We start from the raw sequence: 26331 nt of genomic DNA on the forward strand, positions 1-26331 counted from the left end.
AAAAGTATGTGACCCTCAAGGAAAAAAAATTATACAAACCCAGGGAAATTCCAACATAATGCTTGAATGGCATTTGTTGGGATAACTTGTCTGAGTGAAACCTGTTACCAGATATTTCAATTACATGAAGCTGTGTGATATTACTGGATACAAAGCATGACCAAGTGGAGACATCACTAAGCACCCTGCCGTTCAAGGGTGCCAAAAGTAGTACGCGCTTCAACCCAGAGACACTTAAACAGACCCTTCCCCACCTTCCTATTACCATCTCAGTAAAGGCATCTGCACAGCTTGTCTGTATCTGTTCAGCAGTCAGAGGGCTGTTCAGTGCAAAGGGTTTCTTCAGTCCTCTTTCATTCCGAACTCTAGTTACTGCATATCTCAAAGCAAAGAAAACAGAGCATCCCAAGAAAAGTCCTGCCTCACCTATCCCCTGAAAAAGAAGAAAGTCAAATAGGTGTAGGTTTTGAGCAAATGAGGAGTACATACCGTATCAATATAAACTAAAAAAGCTTAAAGGTCAGTGACTTAAGAAGTGTTTCATCCTTCAGTAAAGAAGTTTATTTTAGACTTGGTTGAAGCAGGCTTAGATACTTCTTGGTAACTGCTTCCAGGGAGCTAAAAAAATTTATTTAAAATATTGGCTATTGACTTTTACAATATTTTTAGCTTATTGCTGAACTGAAATTTAGAGTAACTGGCAGATAAAATTAAAACAATCCAAACCCAGATACAACTAAGAAACACAGCCTGAACTCATGGTAATTCCCAGCAGACAAACACTATTGACCTCAGAGTGGGCTTGACATCCTCCCACTGGTTCTGACATAACATTCGCATTTGTTCCTTATCTCAAAGACAGGCCACATCTGTTGACGCGGAAGTCACGGACACTGCTGACGATCAATGTGATCAAGCAAATGCCACTTTATTAACGCACTAACGCAGTTTATATACAGTTCACAACATCCTTGTTTTCTGAATGCTCTATATTGATTGGCTATTAACAACAAACACACGCAGTCCATGCTCCTGTTCACACGCTGTTTTCCTTTGCTGTTTTGCTCTTCTTCTCCCCACCTGCAGCCTGGGTTTGTTTCTGTTTTCAGTCACATACACCAGCCACAGCTCCTTGTTTTTCTTTGCTTCAGCATATTCTCACAGCTAGTGACCTTCACAATGTCCTTCACAAACTCTTGTCAAGCGAGGCCTAAAACTTGTCTAAAAACAGGCCGTCTGGCTTGTTCGAAACATGTCTGCTGTTCTCTAAATATCCCACACACATCCACACTGATCCCACAGTCCTCTCAGTGCTGTGGTACTGAGCATTTTCATCTGAACAGGATGGGGATACTGCAATTGAATCTTAACCCACCCCCTTGCTAAAATCTGAGAACCAAATGTCTTCCCTGAATATGCTGCATGAAGACAGAATCACGCCTTCTTGCAGCGAATTTTAAGGGTAATTCTAGGTGACAGGTTCACAGAAAAGGATAAAAGCTCTGTTTGAAGAGGAATATTAGTATTAGCTCTCTATATCAGCTTCCAATGAACTATGTAACTCCTTCGCCTAGGTTATAGTTTTTCAAACATGTATGTTTCTAATTATATATTGAGACAGCTTTAAATAATTTTCTGTTCTATTTTACTATATTCTAAAATCATATCTAATACTTAAAACAGCTGGAAATTTGCAGAATTACCATCATCTTGATTTACCATTGCTACTTATATGCAAATGGCCAGAATATTTGCTGGTGTAAATTGAAGCAACAATTACACCAACTGAATACGTGAGCCAACCTCTCATGTAAGTATACACACAGAGTCCTATTTCTTACTGCATAACACACATAAGCAAGCTGCACACTCTCATTGTCATTATGATTTCTCCATCAATTTCTTTGGTATTTTTATTCTAACCATTTAGCTTATAACCACATTTTTTAAAGTATGGTTTTAAATTCAGCTTGCAGCTTCTGTGCATGGCCTGTTAACAAAACTACAAATTACTACTTGACGACGATGAAACATATGCATCAATATCCCATGTTATGTCTTCATATTAGCTTCCTTGGTGTGGTAGATAAGACAATTTTAGGAACACTTGTTTGAAATGATAAGAAGAGAAGCTGAAACCTTGTGTATATTTTATATCAGAGCAATTTCTCTGTTAGTCCTGCGATCTAAGGGTTAAGCCCTGTGATGGTTTGTTTACCTTGGATGCATAGATGGCATAAGGATTTTGGGAAGATGACAGAAGGGAAAACACTAAACTGTTCTGGAATATCACAAACAGCAGGGATCTTGTACTGATCCGGACCCCGAGTATAGAGGACTCCTTCTGGAGAGTACTTTAATTCCTCCATCGTGTACAGTCCAATGCCTTGAACAAAGGCGCCTTCGGTCTTTAAATAAGAAAAGAAATAGCATTTACGTCCTCATGTTTGGTAACATGCATGAAACTTTGGCAAGAACTGACTTGTATCACTAGCTGTTAGAAGACCATTTTCCATCCTGTTTGCCTTATGAGATTCTTCAACATTTTTGTGCTACCATGATGAGAAAAGATTTCACACTCCTCTCATACCAGGCAGACATGCTTCTGTGATGAAGTGAGGAGCTCTGTGGACCAGCCTGCCATGAATGAAGATGTTTCCCTGCTACCAAGTGGGGAAGGCAGGTCAAACAACAGAAGACTTTTGAGACAATAGATCATAAACAGAATTTAAGTCCCCCAGATAGCAGACATATATACATAAAGAAATACTACAGGTTGACACAAGGAGTCAAATTCAAGCTTCATTGATATTTATATAGCTCTGACACTAACTCAAATGAGGCCATTCTGCAGGCAAAGGACCTTCTAATACAATCTATGACTTGTAACATTATTTAGTAAGAAATTAATGTTTTCTGAACTAATGAGGTAATCTCCACTTCAGATAAGGCTGCCAGAACAGAAATAAGAAGATAGGAAATTCTTGGCACATACCTGTCCTATATCCACAGCTGGATTTATGCTGCTTCCAATGTCCATAAAAATGTCTGTTCTCAGGTTCTGTGAATAAAATTCAAATGCATGTTACTTGGAAAGATGCACGGAGTCGAGGCATTGGAACATAATGTGATATTCAGTGGAATAATACATCATAAGATAGAGGCCCCTCCATGTGCACAATTTCAAAGTAAATTCCAATATCCTGTTACAAGCGAAATAAGCTTGTTTCAACTTTAACAGATTAGCCAAAGACAGTCCTGCCAGATTCTTCCCATAGCACGAGCATATCACCACATAAGTAAGTACAGACAGAGGACATATGATCAGCAGTCTAAAACATTTAGCTGCCTTAGATGGTCAAAAACCTATAAATAGATTATTTGCTGGCATGAGGGAGAGAACAGGCAGAGAACATGTCAGGTGTTTACCATAACTCAGAAAGTAAACCCATATGATATTCATACAGATGTGCCAAAAAGCTGGTTAACACTGCGCAGCTTTCATTCTGCTCAATATTGTGGGGGACGGCAGCTGGACTGCTGGTAACCTGGCATTGGTTGAAGACATTGACCTTGACAAATTCCCAGTGTACCCTTAAGATGGGAAGTTGTGTGTACTGAGTTTGGACACGTTTGCGGAACTTTCTCCCTCAACATCCGGGGGGATGAGCCCAGCCAGAAGCTGCTAATTGTTACCCAATTAGAATGTGAAAAACAAGTGTTTGACCTATAAGCAAAGGCCACGCTACCTTCTTCTAGTACCTTTGACTATGTATAAAAGGCACACCCTTTCTGTAATAAAGGAGCCATTTTTGAGCCATTCTAATACCATTCAGTTGTGTCATGTCCGTCTCTACAACGACACAATATGTCTACTATCATGTGAAGACAGGTGACTTATTAGTGCGAAACTTGAATGGTTGTTGGAGCATCCAGTGATACAAACCTCAGTCACATTGTTTACAAAACTTCCATGACACTCAGTTATTACCTTGTGATCTCCTGTTAGACAGTTAATTTCAACCTCTGAACAAGAGGCTCCATAAAGAAAATATGTGAATGGCTGTCCTTCCCCTTTCTCCCAATCCATGTTTTCACTGTAACCTCTGACAAAGGTATTTGAATCATTATAAAGCAGATGAACACATGAAACTTTGAAAGTAGTTTAAGTGAAACCTTAAAATAGCAGGTCAGAACTCCAGCAGTTAAGTTCTGTGAAATCTTACAGTGCACTAGTAGTTAGGTTTGGTGGATCTGGTTTTTACATAAAATTTAGCAGACAAACAACTCAAGGCCAGCCGTATCCTGGGATATATCAAGAAGAGTGTGGCCAGCAGGTCGAGAGAGGTGATTCTCCCTCTTCACTTTGCTCTTGTGAGACCCCACCTCAAATACTGCATCAGTTCTGATGTCCCCACCATAAGAGGGACATAGATCTGTGGGAGCATGTTCAGAGGAGGCCACAAATATGATCCAAGGGCTGGAGCACCTCTGCTACGAGGAGAGGCTGAGGGAACTGGGATTGTTCAGTCTTGAAAAGAGAAGACCCCAGGGAGACCTAATCGCTGCCTTCCAATACCTGAAGGGAACCTACAGGAAGGCTGGGGAGGGACTTTTTACAAGAGTGTCCACTGATAGGACAAGGGGAAATGGGTTTAAGTTAAAGGAAAACAAATTTAGATTGGATCTTAGGAAAAAATTCTTCAGTATGAGGGTGGCAAGACTCTGGAATAAACTGTCCAGAAAAGCTGTGGATGCCCCCTCACTTGAGGCTAGATGAGGCCTTGAGCAACCTGGTCTAGTTAAGGGCAGCCCTGCCCATGGCAGGGAGGTTGGATTAAATGATCTCTAAGGTCCCTTCCAACCTAGGCCATTCTATGATTCTGTGATTTCAGTTCAGGAGGTTTTATAACTAGCATAATCCCAGAAATAGACTGACAAAGACATGGTAATCAAGTACACAATACAAATTTAAGGGAATTCAGGAAAAGGGAGGAAACCTGATCAAGACCTATGAAAGAATAACTTACAAGTGACAAATGAAAGTGACAAAACTGCCTACAGGATGAGTGAGAGAGTTAAAACAGGAATATTGAAATAAAGGTGTAATTACTTAGAAGGGTGTGGGACTAACTGAGGAGACTATAGTAGTCAGGACTGATGAGGTAAATTGAACAGACACAAGAGAAAGGTAAAATGCAGTATCTCCCAACGATGTGAGCTATGTTCTGTTTTCTAATTGCATGTGACTGAAATGTCTTTGTTGAGAATATTTGAAATTGTACCCCGTAAAACAATTATTGAATAATTCAGAGCACTGAACCATACATTGAAAAAGGCATATGCAAAATTCACATTTTCAACTTCTCACATCCCATCTACCTCAGATGGCATGGAGGTTCTTGGATATGGAGATTATAACTGGATAAGAACTAGTTCAATGCAGATTTTGAGGCTCAGTGATCTGCAGATGTTTTTGGACATCATTAAATGTCAATAACAAAGTATGACTGTTGCTCATTGCTTTGGAGATGTCAACATTCCTAAAGGGCTGCATAAGCAGAAAACATACTTGAACAGACTTAGCAGCAGGAAGGGACATTTTGTTTGAACTTTTTAGACAAGTATGAGTTTGTGAAGTGCCTCTTTGACTTACTCCAGACTGCCTGAATACCTGAAAAGCTGCTATTGGTAAGTAGGTACATATAGGTGGAGGGAGAGAAGATAAAAGGCACAGCAAGCTAAGAGAGAAGCTTTGCTTTGAATACCACCTGAGTTATAGGACAGGAATTTTTCCATTCTTGCTCTTTATAAACACTGAAAAAAAATCAGAAAAAAAGGGCCATGAGACTGCAATGAGAGAGAGCAGTAGGAATTATGTTTAAGATTACTGTGTCCTACAACAGCATGCTGTTGTGAGTCAATCCATATCTAAGGGTGTATAATGGTAGAAATTTTCTGAGGCTCCAGAAGCAAAGAAGTCAAAACAATGACCTCAAAACTCAGGTCAGTAAGTAAACCCCTTCTCCTATGAGCAAAGTCCCCCCCTAGCTTTCAATTAGTGCTGAATCATGGAATCTGATTCCTGAGTTAGTTTAAAAAAAACACCGAAATATAAATTACCATGAGCTTTCTCAACTAGACATTTTAAATTCTCCTTCCTCTAAAGAGAAATAATCCTAAGGTTCAGATCTATATTTAAATGGGCCTAATTTTTCAAAAGTGCACCACGCTGCTAATTGCAGGTGTGCTCTGGATAAATATTCTAATGCTGCCACTTGTTCTTCCTGTCACACAACTTGGTGTGATAATGTTTCTGGGTAAAAGTGCAAATAAGCTGTAGTACAGCAATATTTATGGTTTATAGCAATACAGCCTCCAGTAAATAAACTATATCCCACTCTGCACACCTACTGTTATGGGCAGCAGTCACTTTCTTGATGCTTTCTGCTTTGCTAAGTGCCAAATCATAGAGCAAAAATGGGACAAAGTATACTTGTGGTACTTTCTAGAGTTCACATAGGACTAGGTATAAATTGGCACTTAAACTTTATACTCCAGTGCCCCATTACATAAAGCATAAGCTGGAAAATATCTTCTATGCACAGCTATCTTCAGAAATCAGTCCTGGTCTAACCTATGCATTTTTAAGGAACAAAAATATATTACCTAAAGTAGCCAATACCTGAAAGACTCAGACTGTGTTCAAAAGCTTCTTTAATCTGTAAAATAGAGCAGTGTTTGTGGTAAACCAAGACAAGAATCAGGAAGGAATACAGCATAAATATATTTACTTAATTTACATATATTTATTTATTTACTTATAATTACTTAAAAAGCAAACTGTAACAAACTGTAAAGAAAGTAAGACCAGTTGAGCTAAGTGCGTTTAGCTGCACATGCCTAATGCTGTAGTGTTAAATCTCCTGTGCATGAGCAATCTGAATTTTTTTGGCAATACAGTAAGACCCATCAACAATGGTGTTCTTGCAGAATCTTTATTACTGCTAATGCCATAATCAGAAAGGGCCCTTCTCAGTTTTTCTGCTCACATTCAGTAGAAATGGGTCCCTCTTTGTCAATTGGAACAGGTCTGGTTGATAAGCCACTGAGATAAAAGACCTGCGTGACCTATTTGCACAAAAATGACAAACGATAAGAGAATGCTCTTTGCAGTGTTATGTTGGTAGTATAAATGACAGTATGAGGTTCTAAATCTACTCCTTTTCAGCGATTTTCATGTTAGACTTACTCAGTTTAGAAGTCAAGAAGTTATTTTGAGTTGGTTTGTTTTTTAAAAAAAAAAATAATTGTAATTTATTGACTTTGCAAGATGTAAAGTTACTTCTCAGCATATATTAACATTCTTTCTTAGGTCAGCCATTTCTGCTGAATGTGTCTGAATTATCCAGATTAATTTGGCACCTGTAAGAGGAGATTCTCTTTGCATACACAGCTGTTAGTTATCAAGCTACCACATGTACTCCAACATGTATTCTACTTCCTATTGATAGGAATTACTACTGCCAAGAAAGTGTTTACACTTTCACAGTTACTATAGTATTTAATCACTTGAGGAGAAACACTCTAGCCTACTGGATCTGTAAATGGGTCAAAACAGGGACTGTCCTTTTCATTAGGCCACAGACAACAAGCAGTATTGGAGACGAAGACATAACAAACAAGTTTTCTTTTAACATGTCAATACATAGGACTAGATTGTCAGCCACATCATCATAAAATAGTTGATATTATAGCAGGAAGTTTTAGTTAAGAAAATTAATTTTCTAGCACTAAAATTCCATTCCAGTTTCAAGTGGACACCAGATAGGGAGCAGTAGCTTTAGCACTACTCCTCTGTCACTCTACTGCCAACATAGCTGATATTATAAAAATAATTACATATTAGAGCAATGGGAGCAAGGATTCTTGCTGCCTTTTATGCAGTTCTGTAATAGACTACATATGGGAGAGAGATGGAAGGAAGAACCTGAGAAGACTTCTCTTAATTAATTTGATAAAAATAAAGAACAGCCATGTAGGAAAACTGACACTGTACACATACTGACAATCTTTTGGCAACAGTTTGCCTGAGGGTAGGTTGGGGTGGGTGATGTTATTGCACAAGCTGGTATTTTTTGTACATTAAAAACTTCTGTGCCTCCAAATGGGACTTCACAGATCACCTCCTGTCCTTTCCAGCTAGAAGGATCTGGGGATTGTTTCCCACATACCTAAACCAAGCATCTACACTCCATCTTCCTGTGTAATAACCTGTTTCTACAGTTTTTAACTTTAGGATTATTAGGCTGAATGGACCAATAGACCACAACACATAGATCAAGTTTCTGCAAGCACACAAACACATTTAGTAGGATTCACGTCTTACCCAGTCATTCCATGTCCCTTTTGGATTCTTGTCAATTATAGGCTGCAGGCGTTTCAGAAGAGTTTGACAAGCATCCTGGTGAGAAATCAGGAGAATATAACACAAAATCAACACAGATACATTTGCTACTATGCAAGACATGTTCTGGTTTCTACTTAATTAGTGTATGCTTTACTGTCATCTTGGTTTGAAAAAGTATGATAGGAGGTGTCATTTTAACTGCACAGACATGCAAACCTTACAAAGAGTTAAGTTACAAGGGCTGGAATCTGCATGAATTAGTAGATGCAGTGATATTATTGGTAATCTCACACTTGACTTCTATGGGATCACTAATGCTTAAAGTTTTTCAGGCATGGGACAAGGTGTTTTGTCCAACTAAATACTGCTCTTTACCTTCACAGCCATGCCATTGACATCCGTCCCTGCGGATCCAGCTGAGGCGCATGCGTTGGGAACAGTGGTTGTGCTTGTTTCACAGAAGTGAATCCATGACATGGGGATGTTCAATTCCTGACTAGCAACCTGTTTCAGGAAAAAACAATATATTCTTCTCCGGTTTAGAAACATTCTAAATGCTCAAGCAGCTACTCAGTACTTGCTAGAAGTCAGTGATACCAGGAAAGAAAGAGTCTTAGCAACTCCTTTTCCAACCTCCAGCTTAAATCATTCTGTCCCATTTCTCAGTACAAGAAACAGAAAAAAGTGCAAGGTTTGAGCTGTACTCAAACTCCGGACTCCAATACTCGGTTCTCAATTTTGCTGCTTATATTCTGTATGACTTAGGGCAAATTATGCAGGCCCAGATCTCAAGCTTACATTGATGTGATAAATACTTTCACAGATCTGTCTCTCAATTATTCATTGAACAAATATGATCATAATAATGTCTGTACTGTCTACTAACCTGAATACTGACTGTCTTTTTTTTTTGCCAGGAGTTTTGCTGGATCACCCTCTCAAAATCTTATTTCTAATAAGCCTCTTCATATACCATTGGAAGAACAAAATCGAAACAATCCGTTTTTAGTTTCTGCTCTCTCTATGACTCAATGAAGGTGTCTTTGCTGTCTAACTCTGTTAACGCAGAGAAGCAGTGGCTGTGCTCTAAAGGCAAATATCCTACTGGTACACTAACTAACCAAAAGAACCTTCAAACTGTTTATCTGCATGACAGGTAAAGCCCATGGTAGCATTTGTTTTGATCATTCGTTACCTGGATCATTTTTGTATGAATACCCTGTCCCATTTTAATTTCACCACGTGTCAGAAGCACAGACCCATTGGTGTAAATATGAACCAGCGCAGCAGCCTAAAAAGAAAAACAAAGTCAAGATTAGATTACTGAGAAATGTGTTGTAGATGGTCACAAATTGATGAATCAAGAGACAGGCATAGTTTAGAAGTATATTTTAATTTACCTGCTTAATGCTTTTCAACAGGAAGCAAAAATTTGGATTGCTAGACCCTGCTATTTGTCTATAACGAACTTCAAAAGAAAGAGGTATAAATCCTTGGAGGTCTGCTTTTTCTGTTGATAGATCCTTAAATAAATCTACACCTTGCAATAGTATCTCAGTGGTTCAAAAAGAACTTGGAGGACCTTCCTCATTAGTGGCTGCACATGCAAATTACTGCAAGTTCCATTTTCTCTCTCCCTCATGTCTGAGAGCCTTTGGACACAGGTGTTCCACTAGTGTAGTTGGGCAGGCTGTCAGCATTAGACACAGCAGAAAGGTTTTGCATGAGGTTTTCCTCCTGGACTCAGTTGCAAAAAGACCCTCTGACTTAGTCTGGAAGAGATACAGCCAGTCTGATATGATCCAGGCCAGCCAATTGTTTTGCAAGTGAAAAAATGCTGTCTATTCCAGAAGCATTGGACACCTATATAAAAAAAAATACCACAACCAAAACCACTATTATCCATCTTTTCCTCCTTAAACTTAGTCTTTGATGACAAAGGGTTAAGTCTTTAAGAGTAGCATTCCACAGTACCCCCACGGTTAGCAAAAGTAAGCTCAGAAGTATTTCTAAAATAGATAGCTTATGCAATGAACACTCCACCATCACTCCTCACAAGCCTTTCATGAAAGTTTTCAGCTCCTCTACACCAATACCACTTCACAACAGATCGGACTGGCCTTTAAGTGGGCAGGGTCCCAGCTGCCTGCATCCTGAAAACCAAACAGCTTTACTCTCAGCTTGAAGAGAGCTAGACACTACTGTGGCCTTCAGGGAACAACCATTAGGAGGATCAGAGTTTTCCAGAAGTTGAAAGATTACGTATTTGTTTTGTATCTGAAGGTAAATAACTGTAACCTTCCATGGATAAAAAGCTTAGCTCGCTTATTCTTTAAAGAAACTAACCTGAGGAAGAAAACATGTGCCTAGTCCAAATGGAAACTTCATTGGTAAAATGGCAATCCCTTTTTTCTTCCAGTAATTTTGTTTGTTAAACTCATCAACAGCTGTTTTCCTACTGTAGTATGCAGATTTCTCCATACATTCATTCCAATACCGTATTAAGTTTTGTGGATCAAGCTTTTGTTTGAAGTGTGTCTGCTCGTTCTCCTTATACATATTTATTTCTCTAATCTGAAATAATAAAATTAACAGCCATCACATAATCCTGTTAAAGGCAGACTGACCATTCAGGGAGACTAGTAGACAAGAAGATGATTACTCTGTGTTTTTTGAAGAATTAGCAGTTTAGTTCAGTTTGTAAGAGCATGCTATTCATTCAACGACCAGACATTGATTTTAAAAAATATGAATTTTAGCACAAATTATGTTTAACTTAGAAAAGATTTTTTTTTCAAACAGTTGAGCTAATCTAAAGGATTTTAACTTTCCAACCACATAGACTTCATTTCACGAGAGAAGACACCTTCATTTCATCACCTTTTCTGATGATAAACCTGTTTTGTCTGCAACTGCTGTTATCCAAGTTTCTGTCACCAGTGCTGACTGGGGAAAGCCAAACCCTCGGAACGCTGTGTTTGGTGGCAAGTTTGTTTTGCAGGCAAAAGCCTGGCATCTCAAGTTGGGAATCTTGTATGCATTGTCCAGTTTTAACAAGGCTACTTCTGCCACCTGAGGTAGGGGACAAAAAGGTCTAGTTAAATGTCAGAACAGTGCTTCTTTCGAATTCACATTTAAATCTTTCTTAACTTGAGACAAGCAGCTTAAAACACAGCCAGACACGTTTATAATGGGAAAATAAGCCTGAGAAAACCCTCATGAAGTCAATACATAGAAAAAAGTGTTTCACTGAACTGAATAAAGAAAGATTAAACTACTAGGTGTCCCACAACCCACAGTGCTTATATCAGAAGGCTGTATGATTAACAACACATGTGCAAGGGAATTTGGCCTTTATCACTATCCAGCTTATGATTCCTCCACATTACAATATTTTTCAGCTTACAAAATCCTTACCAGGACAGAGTCATCAGGGGTGCATCCTCCATTAATGTAGTATTTGGTATCCACAGCTTTGATTCTACCATCATTCATGAAGCCAACCTAGAAGGATCAACAATAATCTACTTAGATTAATTTATTCAGTGTTTATATTTTGAAAATGAATGTAACCCACATAACTAGGCTCACACTGTACTACAAATTTTGCGGCAGCACTCACTGAAACTATAGAAGAGCAAGAGAGAAAGAAAGAATGTTCATAAGATATTGGCTTTCCCACCTGGCACCTGTGATGTGAGTAAGTACAGCGTGCAAGAAGCAACATCAGCCCATTGGGAAGGGAAGGAGCAGGGAAGCCGAGTGGCTTCCTGCGTATGGGCTGAGACAGCTGGGAAGTGTGTGAGTGTGTGTGTGCGATCCAGGAATGCTCACTGCAGGCAAAGGTAAATCCCACTGACTGTAAGAATCGTGTCTGGCAGGTGGAGAATGCATTTGTTTTTCCTAATGAATAAAAGTTATCTTTATGTTGCATCTCTCTCTTTGTCTACTGCCAGTAACAGCTCCTGAGTTCTCAGCATGAGCCACAGCTCATTTTCAACTTATGGGAAGCATCTTATAAAACCTCTCTTACTTTACCTATGTTGTGGAGATGGAGAAGAAGACACACATTGTCTTAATGAATAGTTACGACTGATGACAGTGATTGAGCAGAGAACAGATTAATTTCCTCCACAGGCTGAGTTTTCCTGTATGACACCGTTTCTGTGAAAAACTAACTGCTCCTTTGTGTGAACCCAACCATACGGATGGTTTAAAATAAACCTCTGCAGAAGTCTGAGCTTGTTTGGCTTCCCATTGCCACAAAGCAAGACAGATAAAGCTATAAAGGGAAAAAGACACCAAGTGACTAGCAAAAAACAAAACAAAATCCTGCAGAGATGGAGGCAGAAGCAGAGAAAAGGCTGTACAGCAACCTTCTCTCTAAGTTTCCCAGCTAGTAGTTGTGTTTAAAAATTTAATTGATTACACTAATTTACATTAATAGAACAAATAGTCACCAGCAACACTGAAATACTTATTCACAGAATACAGGCAGGTATTTTTTCACTGAAGTCCTGTGGCACTAACTTTATATTTACCAGTAAAATGATGTCGCCCACCAGTGATTAACATATCATCCCCTCGACTGAGGATAAGACGGACTGCTCTGTTGGTTCTAAATCATTGAAAGAAAAGTCAAATTTCGTTCAAAATATGAGAGGTTTTTAACAAGATTGCTATTTATCATGTATCCAGATCCAGCCATGCATCTAAACATGCATTTAAACTGAACTGAACTTTAACAGGCTTAAATATATGCACAAAGCTATGTCCAGAGTTCATATTTTTTACATTTACAATCACGTCAGATATTTCATTTCAGCTACTGAAAGCCAATGGGACAACTCAGTGCAAAATTATTCTGAAGAAATTGTTACTTCAGTGTTAAGAATGAACTGTGTGAAGTGAGCTAATGGCAGTTAGCATTCAATCTTTAGCAAGAATCAGTTGTCTCTTAGCTACTCAGAATTGTACTGAAATAGGGTGCCTTGTAATAGAAAAAACAAACATGGATAATAAAAAAAAATTAGTCTGCAAATGTATATATTTAAAACAGTGGCTTTTTAAGAAGAAGGATGTAAGACGTAAAAGAAAGTTCTAACATAAAAGCAGATTGTTTAAACTGTAAAAAAAGATTATTTTTAGAATGGCCCAGTTAATCCAAAGCACAGATAACGTAGGCAAAAATAACCAAGAGCTGTCTGTACAACAGGGATAGTACTGACGAGAGCAATACATGAAGCTAACCACTCAGATTACGAGATCATTTTGGCTAATTGTCAGTATCGTCCTGCCAAAGCTGGAGGGAGGGGGATGGAGCTTTATGTGTTGAGGTTCCTAAACTAATTCAAGTAGTATTAACAAAACTATAATGTCTAATAGATTTAAGGTAATTTTGTCTGAAAGATGTTGGGGACTGAAGGAGAACTACTTGTTCTGAAAAGCGGTTCCACTCGTGAACTCTTTCATCCTGCTGTGCCTGTCAAGTTCCCGTCTGGATAGTTAATGTTATGTTTGGAATGTGAGTACAATTAATTGGAAAAGGAGAAAGCATTTTAGCCAAAATACAAAACCTGTTCACCACACTTTCTCTTCATATCCCAGCACACACATACTCCATTCGCTTACTTGTTTGCTGGCACTGCAGCAAGTGATGCCAGTAAGCCAGCTTTCAGGATTTTCCCACCAAAAGCTCCGCCAACCTGTTTAACGTGGCACATGATTCTGTTGGCTGGAACACCTAAACTTGCAGCTACCATTTCCTGTAAAACCAGTTTTAATCTTTTATGCCAATTCAAACTAAGCCTAAAAGGTAGGTTCTGAAATAAAATCCTTTCCTAGAAAAGGGTTCCATAAATGTTTTAGTTTTGTTGTGGTTTTTTTTTTCTTTTCTTTTTAACAAGCCAAATGAAAATATTTTTTTCTTTAATCTAGGTTAAAAAGCAAGAAAAAGATAACAGCAAACACTCAGCAGTGTTCACATTTAAAATCTCTCTGAAGACTCTGAAATGGCCATGGAAGAATAATACCCTTGGATTTCATTATCTAAACAGCAAGAAGCTTCAGGTATAAGAAAAAGGGATTAGAATACAGTTTTAATTATTTTTATTAGTACGATCAAAAAGCTGATTTTAATTTTTAATTCAAATAAACCCATTTGGTTTTTAATAATCTAAAATCTTGTTATTCTCTCTTGAAATCGTTTTCTCAGACACAAAGTTCTTTATGCTTCTTGGCTACTTGCAATGCAATAATAATGGAAATGATAAAAGATGTCGAACTGGTCTTTGAACACAAAATGCCTGTGCTGAGTCTGAAACACTACAAGTTTCATGCACCACAGCTATTGCTGTGTAAACCACACACTATGCCAGCATTTCACAGAATCATAGAATAGCCTAGGCTGGAAGGGACCAGCCTCCCTGTTGCCAGGGATGCCACCTCTTGACTAGATCAGGCAACACATGGGGACCGAACGGGACTGGCTTTACCACTGAGCATCATGAAAATGATCAGAGGGCTGGAACATCTCTCATGTGAAGAAAGACTAAGAAAAGAGAATGCTCCAGGGAGACCTTACTGCGACCTTCCGGTATATAAAGGGCTCTTGTAAGAAATGGACTTTTTACCAAGGCAGAACAAGGGGCAATAGTTTCAGACTGAAAGCGGCGAGGTTTAGATTGGACACAAGAAACTTTTTAAAATGAGAGTGGTGAGGCACTGGGATGGGTTACTCAGAGAAGCTGAGGATGCCCCATCATTGGAAGGGTTCAAGGTTAGTCTAGACAGGGCTTTGAGAGACTTATCTACTGAAAGATAATCCTGTCCATGGCAGGGGGGTGGATTAAATGATCTTTAAAGTTTCCTTCAAACCCAAATCATTCTATGATCAGGATTTTGGCATGGAGGAGCAATCTCACCTACAGTTATTAGAGCTGATCAAACCCTCAGCAGACTCTGACTTTTATTTCCTCCTTACCCTTGCAGAGTAGTGGTTAGCGTTAATCAGGATGCAGCAATACAACACGCAGCTGCTGTTGGATAATCTGTATGTGTAATTTCATGTACCTACTCCTTTTAATCTGTTAAAATGGATTTGTAAACCAAACTTAAAAAGCTGTATTGTCACAGGTTCAACCAGTTTCTCTGCAAGTGCTCTGTATTACCTGAATAGTTGCTGGTTGCTATGTTGACACATACACATCCATTTCTTTATCCCCTCCTTTTGGAACAGCAAGCACACTCTGAGTCTCCATGTAAAAGTGTTCCTGTCCCCCAATGCAAATTTCCCCTGATCCAAGGAGAAAAACACAAGTGTTACTCAGGGAAAAGGACAGAGGAAATAAGGCAGGAAACAACTAACTACCCAAAATCATGTAAATTATAGTAATTGGCTGTCCTCTCTTATTATGCTTCTTGTATGAAGGAGCAACATTTAAAAATAAAACCACCAATGAAACTCTTTGCAGGATTAAATTGGTCTTGGTCCAGTGGCTTCAACAGAACTTAATTAATAGTGCAACACTATTACCTACAAGTGGCGACACTACTAAATGAAACATAGATACATTGAACAAAGTATAGACATACTGGCCCAGGATACGAAGAAGGTCAGCAAGGGGTCTGGACCACAGGACGTATCACAGGAAGCTGAAAGAATTGGATTTATTCATCCATAAGAAAAAAAAACTTTAAGGGGAGATCTTATTGCTGTCTACAACTACCTAATGGGAGCGTGTAGAGAAGAACAAGCCAGATTGTTCTCAGAGATGCACAGTGGAAGGATAAGAGGCAATGAACAAAGGAAATTCCAACTCAATATAAGTAATTAAAAAAAAAAATCACCAGGAAAACGGTCAAATAGGGAAGAGATGCCTATAGAGGTTGTGGAACCTCCATCTTTGGAGGTGTTCAAAACCTGACCAACACAGTCTTCAGTAACTTGTTTTAACTAACTAACTGCACTTGCTTTAAGCAGGAGGTTGAACGAGATGACGTGTTTCCAACCTAATTATTTTGTGATTCTGTTTCAAGTACAGAGGATGCAGGAAGCTTGAATGTAGTAGCAGGAGCACAAGAACACTAGGTTTAATCACTTTCTTCTATGTGACCAACAGCTTTCTCAGGCCTAATGGCTATATGGAAAAAGGTAAAACTGAGACTCGAAGAACAGACAGACAAACCCAAATACTGACAATAACTTCTCAACAAATATATTCTGCAGTTTACCTTCAATTATATTATCAACAGTTTCAAATGACTGATCAATATTTCCATGTTCTAATTTTCTTTTTGGCTCAAAGAATGAGTTGTGCTTTATATAGCCTCCTGCAGTGGAGAAAAAGAGAAATAGGGTAGGGGGTTTTAAGTATTTTATAGGTTCCCAGCTTGTTGTGGCATTTTAGTCTCAGGAGAAACATCATTATCTTCAGAGTTTTCAACCACCAGCTATCAAAGTCAATGAACAACTGTATTCCATCACTCTACTGTCGTTGTTGGTGAGTTTGTGCACTCAGTTCCAGCAATTCTTTCCTGATGTATCTTGTGTTACTGATGAAGCAGTTTTTGAAGGAAATGCATTCTATTTATTCAACCTGCTCTTCCCTCATACATTTACTAAGTGACAAAGAGAGCACAGAGTAAGAATGAACCCCATCATCCAAACAGAGATGCCATTAAGACTGGAAGAAATCACAAGGACCAAGTAAAATAGAATCTATTAAGTACGATTTGCTTTACTTGTAGTAAGACTTCAGTTGAATTTCAACAGTAAAGAAATATTAGTAAAATTAGCTAGTCATTAAAAAGAGACTATCATTTTTACACCAGAGAGACTGTTACACCCCACATATATTACAGATACAAGCTGTAAAGTGGCTAACAGAATTAATGCTGGTTCTCTACAAATGTGTCCCTTGTTCCTTAATTCCATTCATCTCTTAACACAGTGTTAGTCCATTTCGCCTATGACTCCCACATCACATTTCTGAAATACTCTAAATCCCTAACATCTCTCCCCTGACGTTCCTGCAACACTTCCTACAGCTCCAGCCTAACTTTCTTAGGTTGCTAACCAGACAACAGGAACAAAATGCTACAGATAATCAGGAGCTGATTGTTCAGGCAATATAAACACATTGATTGACCAGTTACCAAAAGATTTATAAACATCCAGCATGCTCATTGCCTTTCCCCAATGGGAATATTAACTTATTTTCTGCTCTTGTGTTTATTATTATGAAACTTATGGTCCCTTAACAGCCCTGAGACTGTCACTTATCTATCACAAGTGGTCAAAACCATCCAAAAGGTTGAACAGTTATCAGTTAATTGGATGTTCATAATCTTCTTGTTTCCTTAGAAAATCATGTTTAAATAGCAACTGAAGTGTGTAAACTGCTTAACCCATTAATTATACAGATAAAACAATATAAAAAAGCAAGAAAAATTATGACTACCTCAATTGTTAAGATGACTGGTTCCAGCTCTTCATACTCTATCTTCACTTTCGCATCTGCTTGTCTGGCATGAGCATCCGAATGCGCAACCACAGCACAGACAATCTGACCCACACAAACCACCTATAAAATACACATTGCTTAAGAGAACAGTGGATTCAAGTTATTCCCATATTTGCTGCTGATACTCTTTTTTTCCCCATGTCACCACTGTTCTTGTTTCCTTTTTAGAATTTTGTTTTGGCTTAGGATCTTCATGTTTTTTAGATGAAGCTAACAAATTATCAGAAATACCAGTATGACTGAGGAATCAAAGAAAACACAGTACTCAAAAAAGGGTGATTTCATGGAAATATACTCTTCCCACAACTCAGATGGTTTTGTGAGGTTTAATCTGTGTTCTTCTAATTTATATATTTTCTCTAAGCAGAATATAATGCACGTCAGCTATTTTGAAGCTGAAAAAGGAGTAGTGAAGAATTTACCTTGTTATATGCCTAAAGAAATTCCCTGATGTTCACATAATATAGAAATTTAATATAGAAATTTAAGTGTTCATCATAAAAATCTGAAGTAAAACAGTAAAAATGAAGAAAATTAGTTTAAAATACTGTAGTTATACCTTGTTTCTTGCAAATATCATCTCTGGATCAGTGGCACTGGAGTCCTAAAACTCATTTGTAGCTGGTACATCGTTAGCTGTTATGACATCGAACACATCTGGTCCTTTTAGAGCCTCTGAGGTATCTACAGATCTGATTGGGATATGGAAAGTGTAATTCAAAGCATTGCACAGAGGAAGAAAAAACACTACAGAGGTGTGTTTCTTACACTGCCAGATCTGCTTATAGGTTCAGACATGTTTTTTCCTTCTATCTAGGGCATGCGAATAAGTGCAGGTCAAAGGCAATTTAAAATTCCACTAACTTGCTTCACTTCTAGGAAATACTCTAGATGCAACACTGGCCCATTAGACTTCATTGACTTAATAAAAGTAACTGCCCAATTATGATGTTGTGACTGCAACTTTCTAAGCCCTCACAGCCTGCAGAGGTATAAAACTGATACAACTAAGCATTTACAAGCCAAGAGTTAATGTAGAGAACTACATTAAAAATGTCCAGACCCATATAAATGGAGAATGAATGGGTGCAGAAGGATCAGAAAGAATGGCAGAAGGTCTGTAAGAATGGTGTGTTTTGATAGCACCTAGTTTAGCAGGTCATCAAGACACCAGCACATTTACATGCATCTTCTCTGCACACCCAGATCAGAAAACAAAGGAGAGTGAATAAATCCTTCTGACTCGCAGAGATGAGGGTGATGTCAGCTCCTTGGCGGTACCAAAAAGGGGACATCCAAACCCAGCATGTTATCACCAACGTAAGAATAATCCAGGAAATATAACAAGGACTCTACAGATAGCAATGCCAGTCCTCTCTGTCATCACAGTTAATCCTGACCAGACCACCTGGATACGTCTTGGTGCCTGGACGCTGGGCAGATAACTTAGATTGTGCATTGTCATGCCTGAACATTGAATGAACTGCTAGAATATGTGCATCTTGGCTGTACAAAAACATATGTGAAATGTTTTCTTTCAAAATAAAATCCTCTTCCTATCTTCCTCTTCTACAAGGCCTTAGATGAGCTTTGCTACCTTGTTGCTGCAGTGTTGCAACACTATTTCCTACATTTTGAACAATTCTGCTTTTTCTTAATAGAGTTGGGATTTCAAAGCTATGTTGCTGAAGCTGAATTTCGGAGCCTGCTTGCACTGCACAGTTCAGCACTTTGTGGAGGTATCTAGGCTAGCTGTAGGCTGGCTTACTGGCCAGAAACAGTCAGTAATATGGAGTGAGACAAATCCACTGGAGACAAATCTACCAGAGTTACAATATTGCTTCCAGAATGTGAGCCAGTGGGGGTACCAAGCACGGTGTTGTGTATACACGTAGCTTGTTAGTCTGTCCTAAAAATTTTAGACAGCAATTCATAATAAGACTTTCTTCAAATACACTTTGAACACTTACACAATCTTAGCGTGGGCTCTGGAACTAGTGACAACAACCAGGAAGAGCTCCCCATCCACCAAAGGAAGGTCATCAATATAAACTGCTTCAGTGGCATGTTTAATTCCAGACAGGTGCATGATTGGCCATCCTACAGGATCCTGTGGAGACTGACTTGGCTCTACGTCCTGTACAGGCGAAAATACACACCCCCACCCCAAACAGTAGTCAGAAAATCAGATGAATGAACAACTGCCTATTATCACCATCTGGTTCAATATTGAAAACGGATGTGGATGCAGGACGTGATTGTTCCTCCTGGAGATAGCTTCATTTTTTCTCTTAAGGAGCCTTCTGAGAGCCTTGCACAAGTTTGTCTACTTAGACTTTTTTTCCTTAATTGTTTACATCGAAGTGACACAAAACACACGTCTTTTTCAGCAGGACTTACTAATTGATGTAATGAAGCTTTGATAATTTTCCAAATTATTTTCACAAGATTCTGCTCTGTATTTTACCAGTGTCTGGTAACATACTTTGAGCTATTTGCAGTCTTCCTCACTGAAAGATTGTAACTGATCAATGTAAATCAGGGAGAAGGTATTGTTTAAATATTTCCTTCCTAATTTTATTTCCGTATACCTGTGTGTCAGTTAGTACCTTATTAACGTTCGGTTCCCATGTGTTGCCTGATCTAGTCGAGAGGTGGTTTCCCTGCCGACAGGAAGGCTGGATTAAAATGATCTCTAAGGTTCCTTCCAGCCTGGGCCATTCTATGATTCTATGATTAACCTTACTTTGCTAAGTCTTTCCTGAAAGCTATTTTGGCATTGCCAGTTAATTCTGCCACACCAACTAATTGTCTTCCAATTTCTGGGTTAGTGTTCACACTAACTTTTTCATCTTCTACATTTAGAACTAGTTAATCGATCATGACTTAAAACCTTTTTTCTTTTATAGCTTCTAGCACACAAATGCTCTGGCTACACATTTCTACCTTTCTAGCACACTGTCTACTATTAGCCCAAAGCCAAGAACAGATATTTTTCACTCAGTTGCCTGAAGTTCCTCAGATGGCTATCTCAGCCAAACCATCTCAATTTTTCCATTAGCAGCACAACCAAGTATTTATCTTTCAGGATATGCATTCTTTTTTCCCCTTAATTTCAAAAGCTTAATAATGTTCCGAAGAAAAACTCCAAACAAAAAGGACTTGCAAAAATTAGACAGAAATTTAAAGTGAAAACCCCCAAATTTTCTAGGTTTCTAAATAATTTCTGTTGCTCAGTACCAACTGATATGAATAACAAACTGGTTTTTTCTGTTGCCTAGTCACTTTCCTGCAGCTGAGGACTAACTGCTGAAAATTATAAAAGAACCAGTTCCTTTGATCCTGGCCCCTTTTATAAGTCTGTAAGGTCTTTTTTTTTTATGATACCTCTGAAAGAAGCTGAAGATGACTTGAACAGATTCAAAGCTAAAATGTTATTCTAAAAAATATCTGTCAATGAAAAAGATGTTTTGTTATATTTCATTTGAATTTTCTTTAGGTTTTCAAAAAGTTGAGCTTTTTACTTGTATACTGAGGCTATCAAAATATCAAAAAACGTTGCAGGGCTTCCCAACATGATTTCCTCACAAGGGTGAGCTCAGAAAGTCCAAAAGGTGTTCTTTGCTGCCCTCTACTGCTAACTTCTCTTTGAATACTCTTGTTAATTTAATCAGCTAAACATAGATTTATAGAATAGCCTATGCTGGAAGGGACCTTAGAGATCATCTAGTCCAACCTCCCTGTCATGGCCAGGGACGCCTTTCAACTAGATCAGGATACTCAAGGCTCCGTCCAGCTTGGCCTTGAACATCTCCAGGGAGGAGGCAGCCACACCATCTCTGGGTAATTTATTCCAAAGTCTTGCCGCGCTCGTACTGAACAATTTCTTCCTAAGATCTAAACTAAATCTATTCTCCTTCAACTTAAACCCATTTCATCATCACAGACTACATCTTGATTCTTAAATCTACAGCAAGACCTAAAAGCCCTCTGACATATTTAGGAAAGTGTATCTTGAGACAAGAATACTACAGTGATCGCTAGAGACTTGGGCTTTTCAATCTTTTTGATTTTCTTCTTCCTTTCTTCCAGTCGGGTTGTACGCTGCAATATGCCAAGCTGAAGCAGTCTGACAGCGGACTTGCTCAACACATTTATCTTCCGAGAACTGTTCAGAACATGTGAGTCTGTATGAGTCTATTTTTGCAGACAAGGTTTTCCTAATTGAGATACAGTTAAAATCAACCACTAAGAGCAGGTTGCCTTCAGTCCTTTGGGAACTTTGTGCCTGAGCTTCAAACAAAGGCATTAGCTTGAACTGTGACTTTTACCAAGTCTTACAAATCACAAGAACAATCTTAGAACAAAATAACTTGCCTGGTATATTTGGATAGTCTGGGGCATTCTGGTTTTGAAATCTTGTAGGACGCTCCTATATTCCATAGGTATGCTGGGGTAGCAGCAAGGATCCTGAAAAGAAAGTGAATTACAACTAAAACTTAGATTTTTAACATTCCAACTAAGAAAATAACAACCAAAATCATCAAATACAGGAAATTTCTTCAAGACTCTCACAAGCCAGAAAGACCCTAAAATAACAATTTTAAAACAATGTAGAGTTTTGAGATTTCATTAAAAATACTTGAAAATATATTGGATTCAATAAATATGCTTGTTTAAAGTAAGCAATATAAAGCAGGGATAGTTAAAAGAGCTTTGTTCTGGGATCTGGTCAAAACTGACTCAGAATCACTACTGGTAAGAGTAAATTACTTAGTAATGGTAATTAAGAGTGAAGAGCTCAAGGTAATACAGAAGAGAAAGGTGAAAGGGGTATTTTTCCTCATAAAAACAGATTTAAGACAAGAAAAAAGTAAATTACACCTAGAATGTATTGGGAAGTGAAATTTTAGAGTCCTCTCAGAGTCAACAACTCGTACAAGGAGGAAGGCTGGTCTAACACCTATAGTTGCTTTCCAAACCCTTTTTCTTGACTGTCTCTTCATGTTTTGAAGTACACACAGGTGGAGTAAGTTTGTATATTTCTGACCTATGTTTTCTTTTGGCCTGAGAGTGCAATACTGAAAAACTGTTGCATTAACATTACTCAATTTTTTTGTCAAGCCTAATGTCCAAGTGCACCTAGAAGCACATACATTCTTCAATAGATTTGAACCCCAAAGACAGTATTAGCACATTGTACAAAGTGCAAGCATCAACAGCTGGAAAAAAAACCCCAAGAACTTTCATTTGCTTGCACAGAAGCAGACAAGGAGAACTCACTTACTATTGCATTTAGTGACTGCAACACTTCCAGGTAAAATCTGTAGAAGAAATTGACTATCAAAGTTTTCTTATAGTCTACGTTTTCACCACTGGCTAAGCCTGAAAGAGCAATTTCTTTAAGAACTAGTTGGCAAGCTTCATCCAACATTTCTTCATTCCAACATCTGTCAGAAAGAATAATAAGATGCCATCAGACCAAGACTCAAAAAAATAAATACAAATTGCAATAATACATTTGTACTATAGACCACAGGTATAACCCTGCTCCTAATGAAGCCAAAATACCGATTTTCAATAATGGCCTGCAATTTTGAAAACAGCGTAACAGAACTAAGGTCCCTTAAGTCAATGGAACTGAATGGTATGCCACCCTTCTAAATATAAATAAATAAATACATAAATAAAGCCTATTACAGCTTTAAAGTCAATTTAGCAATCTTACAGATTATCACTATTCTGCAGACACCTTCATATATTTAAAGAAAAGTAGATAACGATATTGATGAAAATTGTAGATGCTTTCAAGGAATCTGATTAGTGCTGGATGGCTGTTACATTTTCTTGAAAGGCTATGTCCTTGAAGCATCTCAATACAGTTTATTCTTCATTGTTACACAACCCTAGATATCGAAATATAAATCTGTTTAATAATGTAAAGCAGCAAAAAATGAGTACTTCAACTAGTGAAACAGTTGCGTAATACACAGTAAACAGTTCAGTGGAATTCTGTTTAAATAAATGGTTTTATACTGCTTGAATTATTTGCAAATTTTTTTCCTGCAGAACTTGGAAAGGTGCTGCAAAGTGGGAGAAAACGTCAGGATTAACTTCAGAGATATCAGGATCTTGCAGATGAAGAGATACCAAAAACGTTAAGGCTTGATTTGCACTTCTAAGTTTATTGGGCACATCTGAAGTTCCCAAACTTTGTACCTATTGGAGCCAAACTGAAGGACTCATGAACACTGATACAAGGGGATTATCAAACCTACGGGATACAGCATCATTCACCAGTGCTTGGGTTCAGGTTCACATCTGACTGTGTGCACCTCATCCACCTATCTCACTGCTCTTATATCTCTCTGCATACCTCACACCAGAACTGCACCCACGTACGGACTCCAAAATGTAACAATCCTGAAAAGTCCTCATTAAGACTTGACCAGGTATTTCACTTGAACACAGGTGGCATCAGCCAGGCAAGTCAAATCTTTCTCTACCTTCATGCTCCAAGAACTTACACTCAAGCTCTTAAAGTCCCTTTTTTCAGAGATAGAGAGAAGGTGGAGAAATTGTACCTTCTGGTAAGTGTCCAACAGGTTTGTTTTGCACAGATTGTGGTGGAGACAACACCTCCATAGAAAATGCTTAAATCCTTTATTATGTCTGTACGTTCTTCAAAAAGGACTCTCATCCCAGCATTAGTTATTGCGAGAGCATTTTCCCGTCTTGGTGCTTGTCGAAATGCAGAGACATACTCCCCCTGAGCAAGATAAGACAGAAGTTGGCAACCTGCAGATGTGTAACTATCTGGAGTAGAACTTGTTATTGCACTACAAGAAGCAAGAGAATAGGAAACAAAGTGAACAAAATAAACTTCCTGAGCATTCAAGACCATGTACTTCCTTCTCTTGACCTTTCAGTAGATGTACATCTTCGATTTTCTAGCAGCCCATATGCAAGCTTCCACAATCTACACAGTTCAGACAACATATCGGTACTCAGGTAACGTGATCCATAATTCTCTCAGAGAACCCATTTCCACTCTTGCAAACACAACACTAGTTCAGCAATGTTTATGGAAGCACCATACACATGTCCAATCTTATCTCATTTTAAGAAAAATCATCAAGATATGACAATGTTTTACCTGCTTGACGCCAATCATAACACAGGAGAGCAGCCTGCTTTGGTAAGGATTACGGCACCGTGTCTGAGACCCCTTTCTGCAAGGGGTCTAGGCAATTGCTACTGCCCCCATCAATTTAGAGTAAACTTTTGTCTGAATATCACTCCTTATATATCATCAGCTACCTGCTGAGTTGTGGTTTTTGGCTGAAACTTGGCATGGCACTGATAGGATCAAACACAAGGACTTCAGAAAGTGAGCAGTAATGCTGTTACTTTAAACACTGGAATTATTCCCCCACCTGCTCTTTATTTCATAGTCTTTAACTCCACATAAAGCAAATCTAAACAAACTAGCAACTTACCTTTCTAGAATGGGGAATAAGGACAGAGACTAAGATCTCTTCTGATGTAATAGTATTGCTACCAACTCCACCTGCAAAAACATCACTCAAAGGAATCTGTTGCTCTCTTCATAAAACAAAAAAATCCCAAATGCAGAAACTTCTGCATAATTGTACAATTAACATACATCATTCATCATTAAACAATAACATTGACAAGTATTTTTCCTTTCAATGCCAGCCTGCACAGGAAGAAGTAACAGAAGTCACACAGTGTAAGTTTTTGTGTAACTGCTTCAAGAAATCTTGGCGCAGAAACAACCCCTTAAAGAACATGTGTTTCAGGGTGCTGAGTGGAGTATTACACGGTCTGAAATGGCAACATGCACTCTGTCTGGATACAGGGCGAGGACACAAGGCATCTAGAAGAGAGAGCATGCAATTCCAGGCCATCAGATAGCTCGTGTTTACCAATAATTTCACCAACCTTTCAATGGTAAAATAGTGCAGAAGAAAAGGAGCAGGCAGAGAAGAGTATATATACAGTGATGGAAGGAAGCTGAGGAAACGGGCATAGAAAATAGTGCTGGACCAGTGGCTCCTGTATCAGAAGTGATTACTAGTGAGGAATGAGAAGGCAGAGTTCTTCTCATGGCCAGAGTGTGAATGAAAACTAGGACAAAGCACCAATTACAGGAAAAAATAGTACTGGGACAGTGGGGAGGTAGTATACAGCTACTCAGATTGCGAAGTTTTGCGAGTGCTTGTAGTAATTCACTGCCCACAGAGGTACATGTGATCTGGTTAGTCTGAATGCTTACCCTTGGCATAAGAATCTTTGACTTGTTGTTTGCTAATTGCTGCTCTTGCGATCTTGTGTGAGAGTGGGAAAAAGCTTCCTTAGTAACCTGTTTTTATT

The 26331-nt window shown here is 38.5% G+C and overlaps 1 protein-coding gene across 1 annotated transcript in view; it reads right to left on the reverse strand.

Annotated features, from left to right (window-relative positions):
- The window catches only part of LOC104275859 (aldehyde oxidase-like), a gene marked incomplete at its 5' end in the record, with an annotated part of 26397 nt that extends 858 nt beyond the window's left edge, over positions 1-25539 (reverse strand). Inside the window, 24 exon segments of the mRNA XM_009871923.1 lie at positions 266-433; positions 2219-2266; positions 2268-2408; positions 2996-3061; positions 3992-4106; positions 6670-6722; positions 8390-8464; positions 8786-8914; positions 9606-9701; positions 10757-10984; positions 11291-11482; positions 11828-11914; positions 12941-13028; positions 14042-14175; positions 15580-15704; positions 16643-16741; positions 17567-17600; positions 17872-17994; positions 18494-18626; positions 19905-20071; positions 22312-22404; positions 23222-23384; positions 24519-24703; positions 25434-25539. Of these exon segments, the coding sequence (XP_009870225.1) occupies positions 266-433; positions 2219-2266; positions 2268-2408; positions 2996-3061; positions 3992-4106; positions 6670-6722; positions 8390-8464; positions 8786-8914; positions 9606-9701; positions 10757-10984; positions 11291-11482; positions 11828-11914; positions 12941-13028; positions 14042-14175; positions 15580-15704; positions 16643-16741; positions 17567-17600; positions 17872-17994; positions 18494-18626; positions 19905-20071; positions 22312-22404; positions 23222-23384; positions 24519-24703; positions 25434-25539 (2848 nt within the window).
- Positions 25540-26331: the final 792 nt, after the last annotated feature.

This window comes from Apaloderma vittatum, unplaced genomic scaffold (genome assembly GCF_000703405.1).
Source record: "Apaloderma vittatum isolate BGI_N311 unplaced genomic scaffold, ASM70340v1 scaffold35456, whole genome shotgun sequence".
In the NCBI taxonomy this organism is placed as follows: domain Eukaryota; kingdom Metazoa; phylum Chordata; class Aves; order Trogoniformes; family Trogonidae; genus Apaloderma; species Apaloderma vittatum.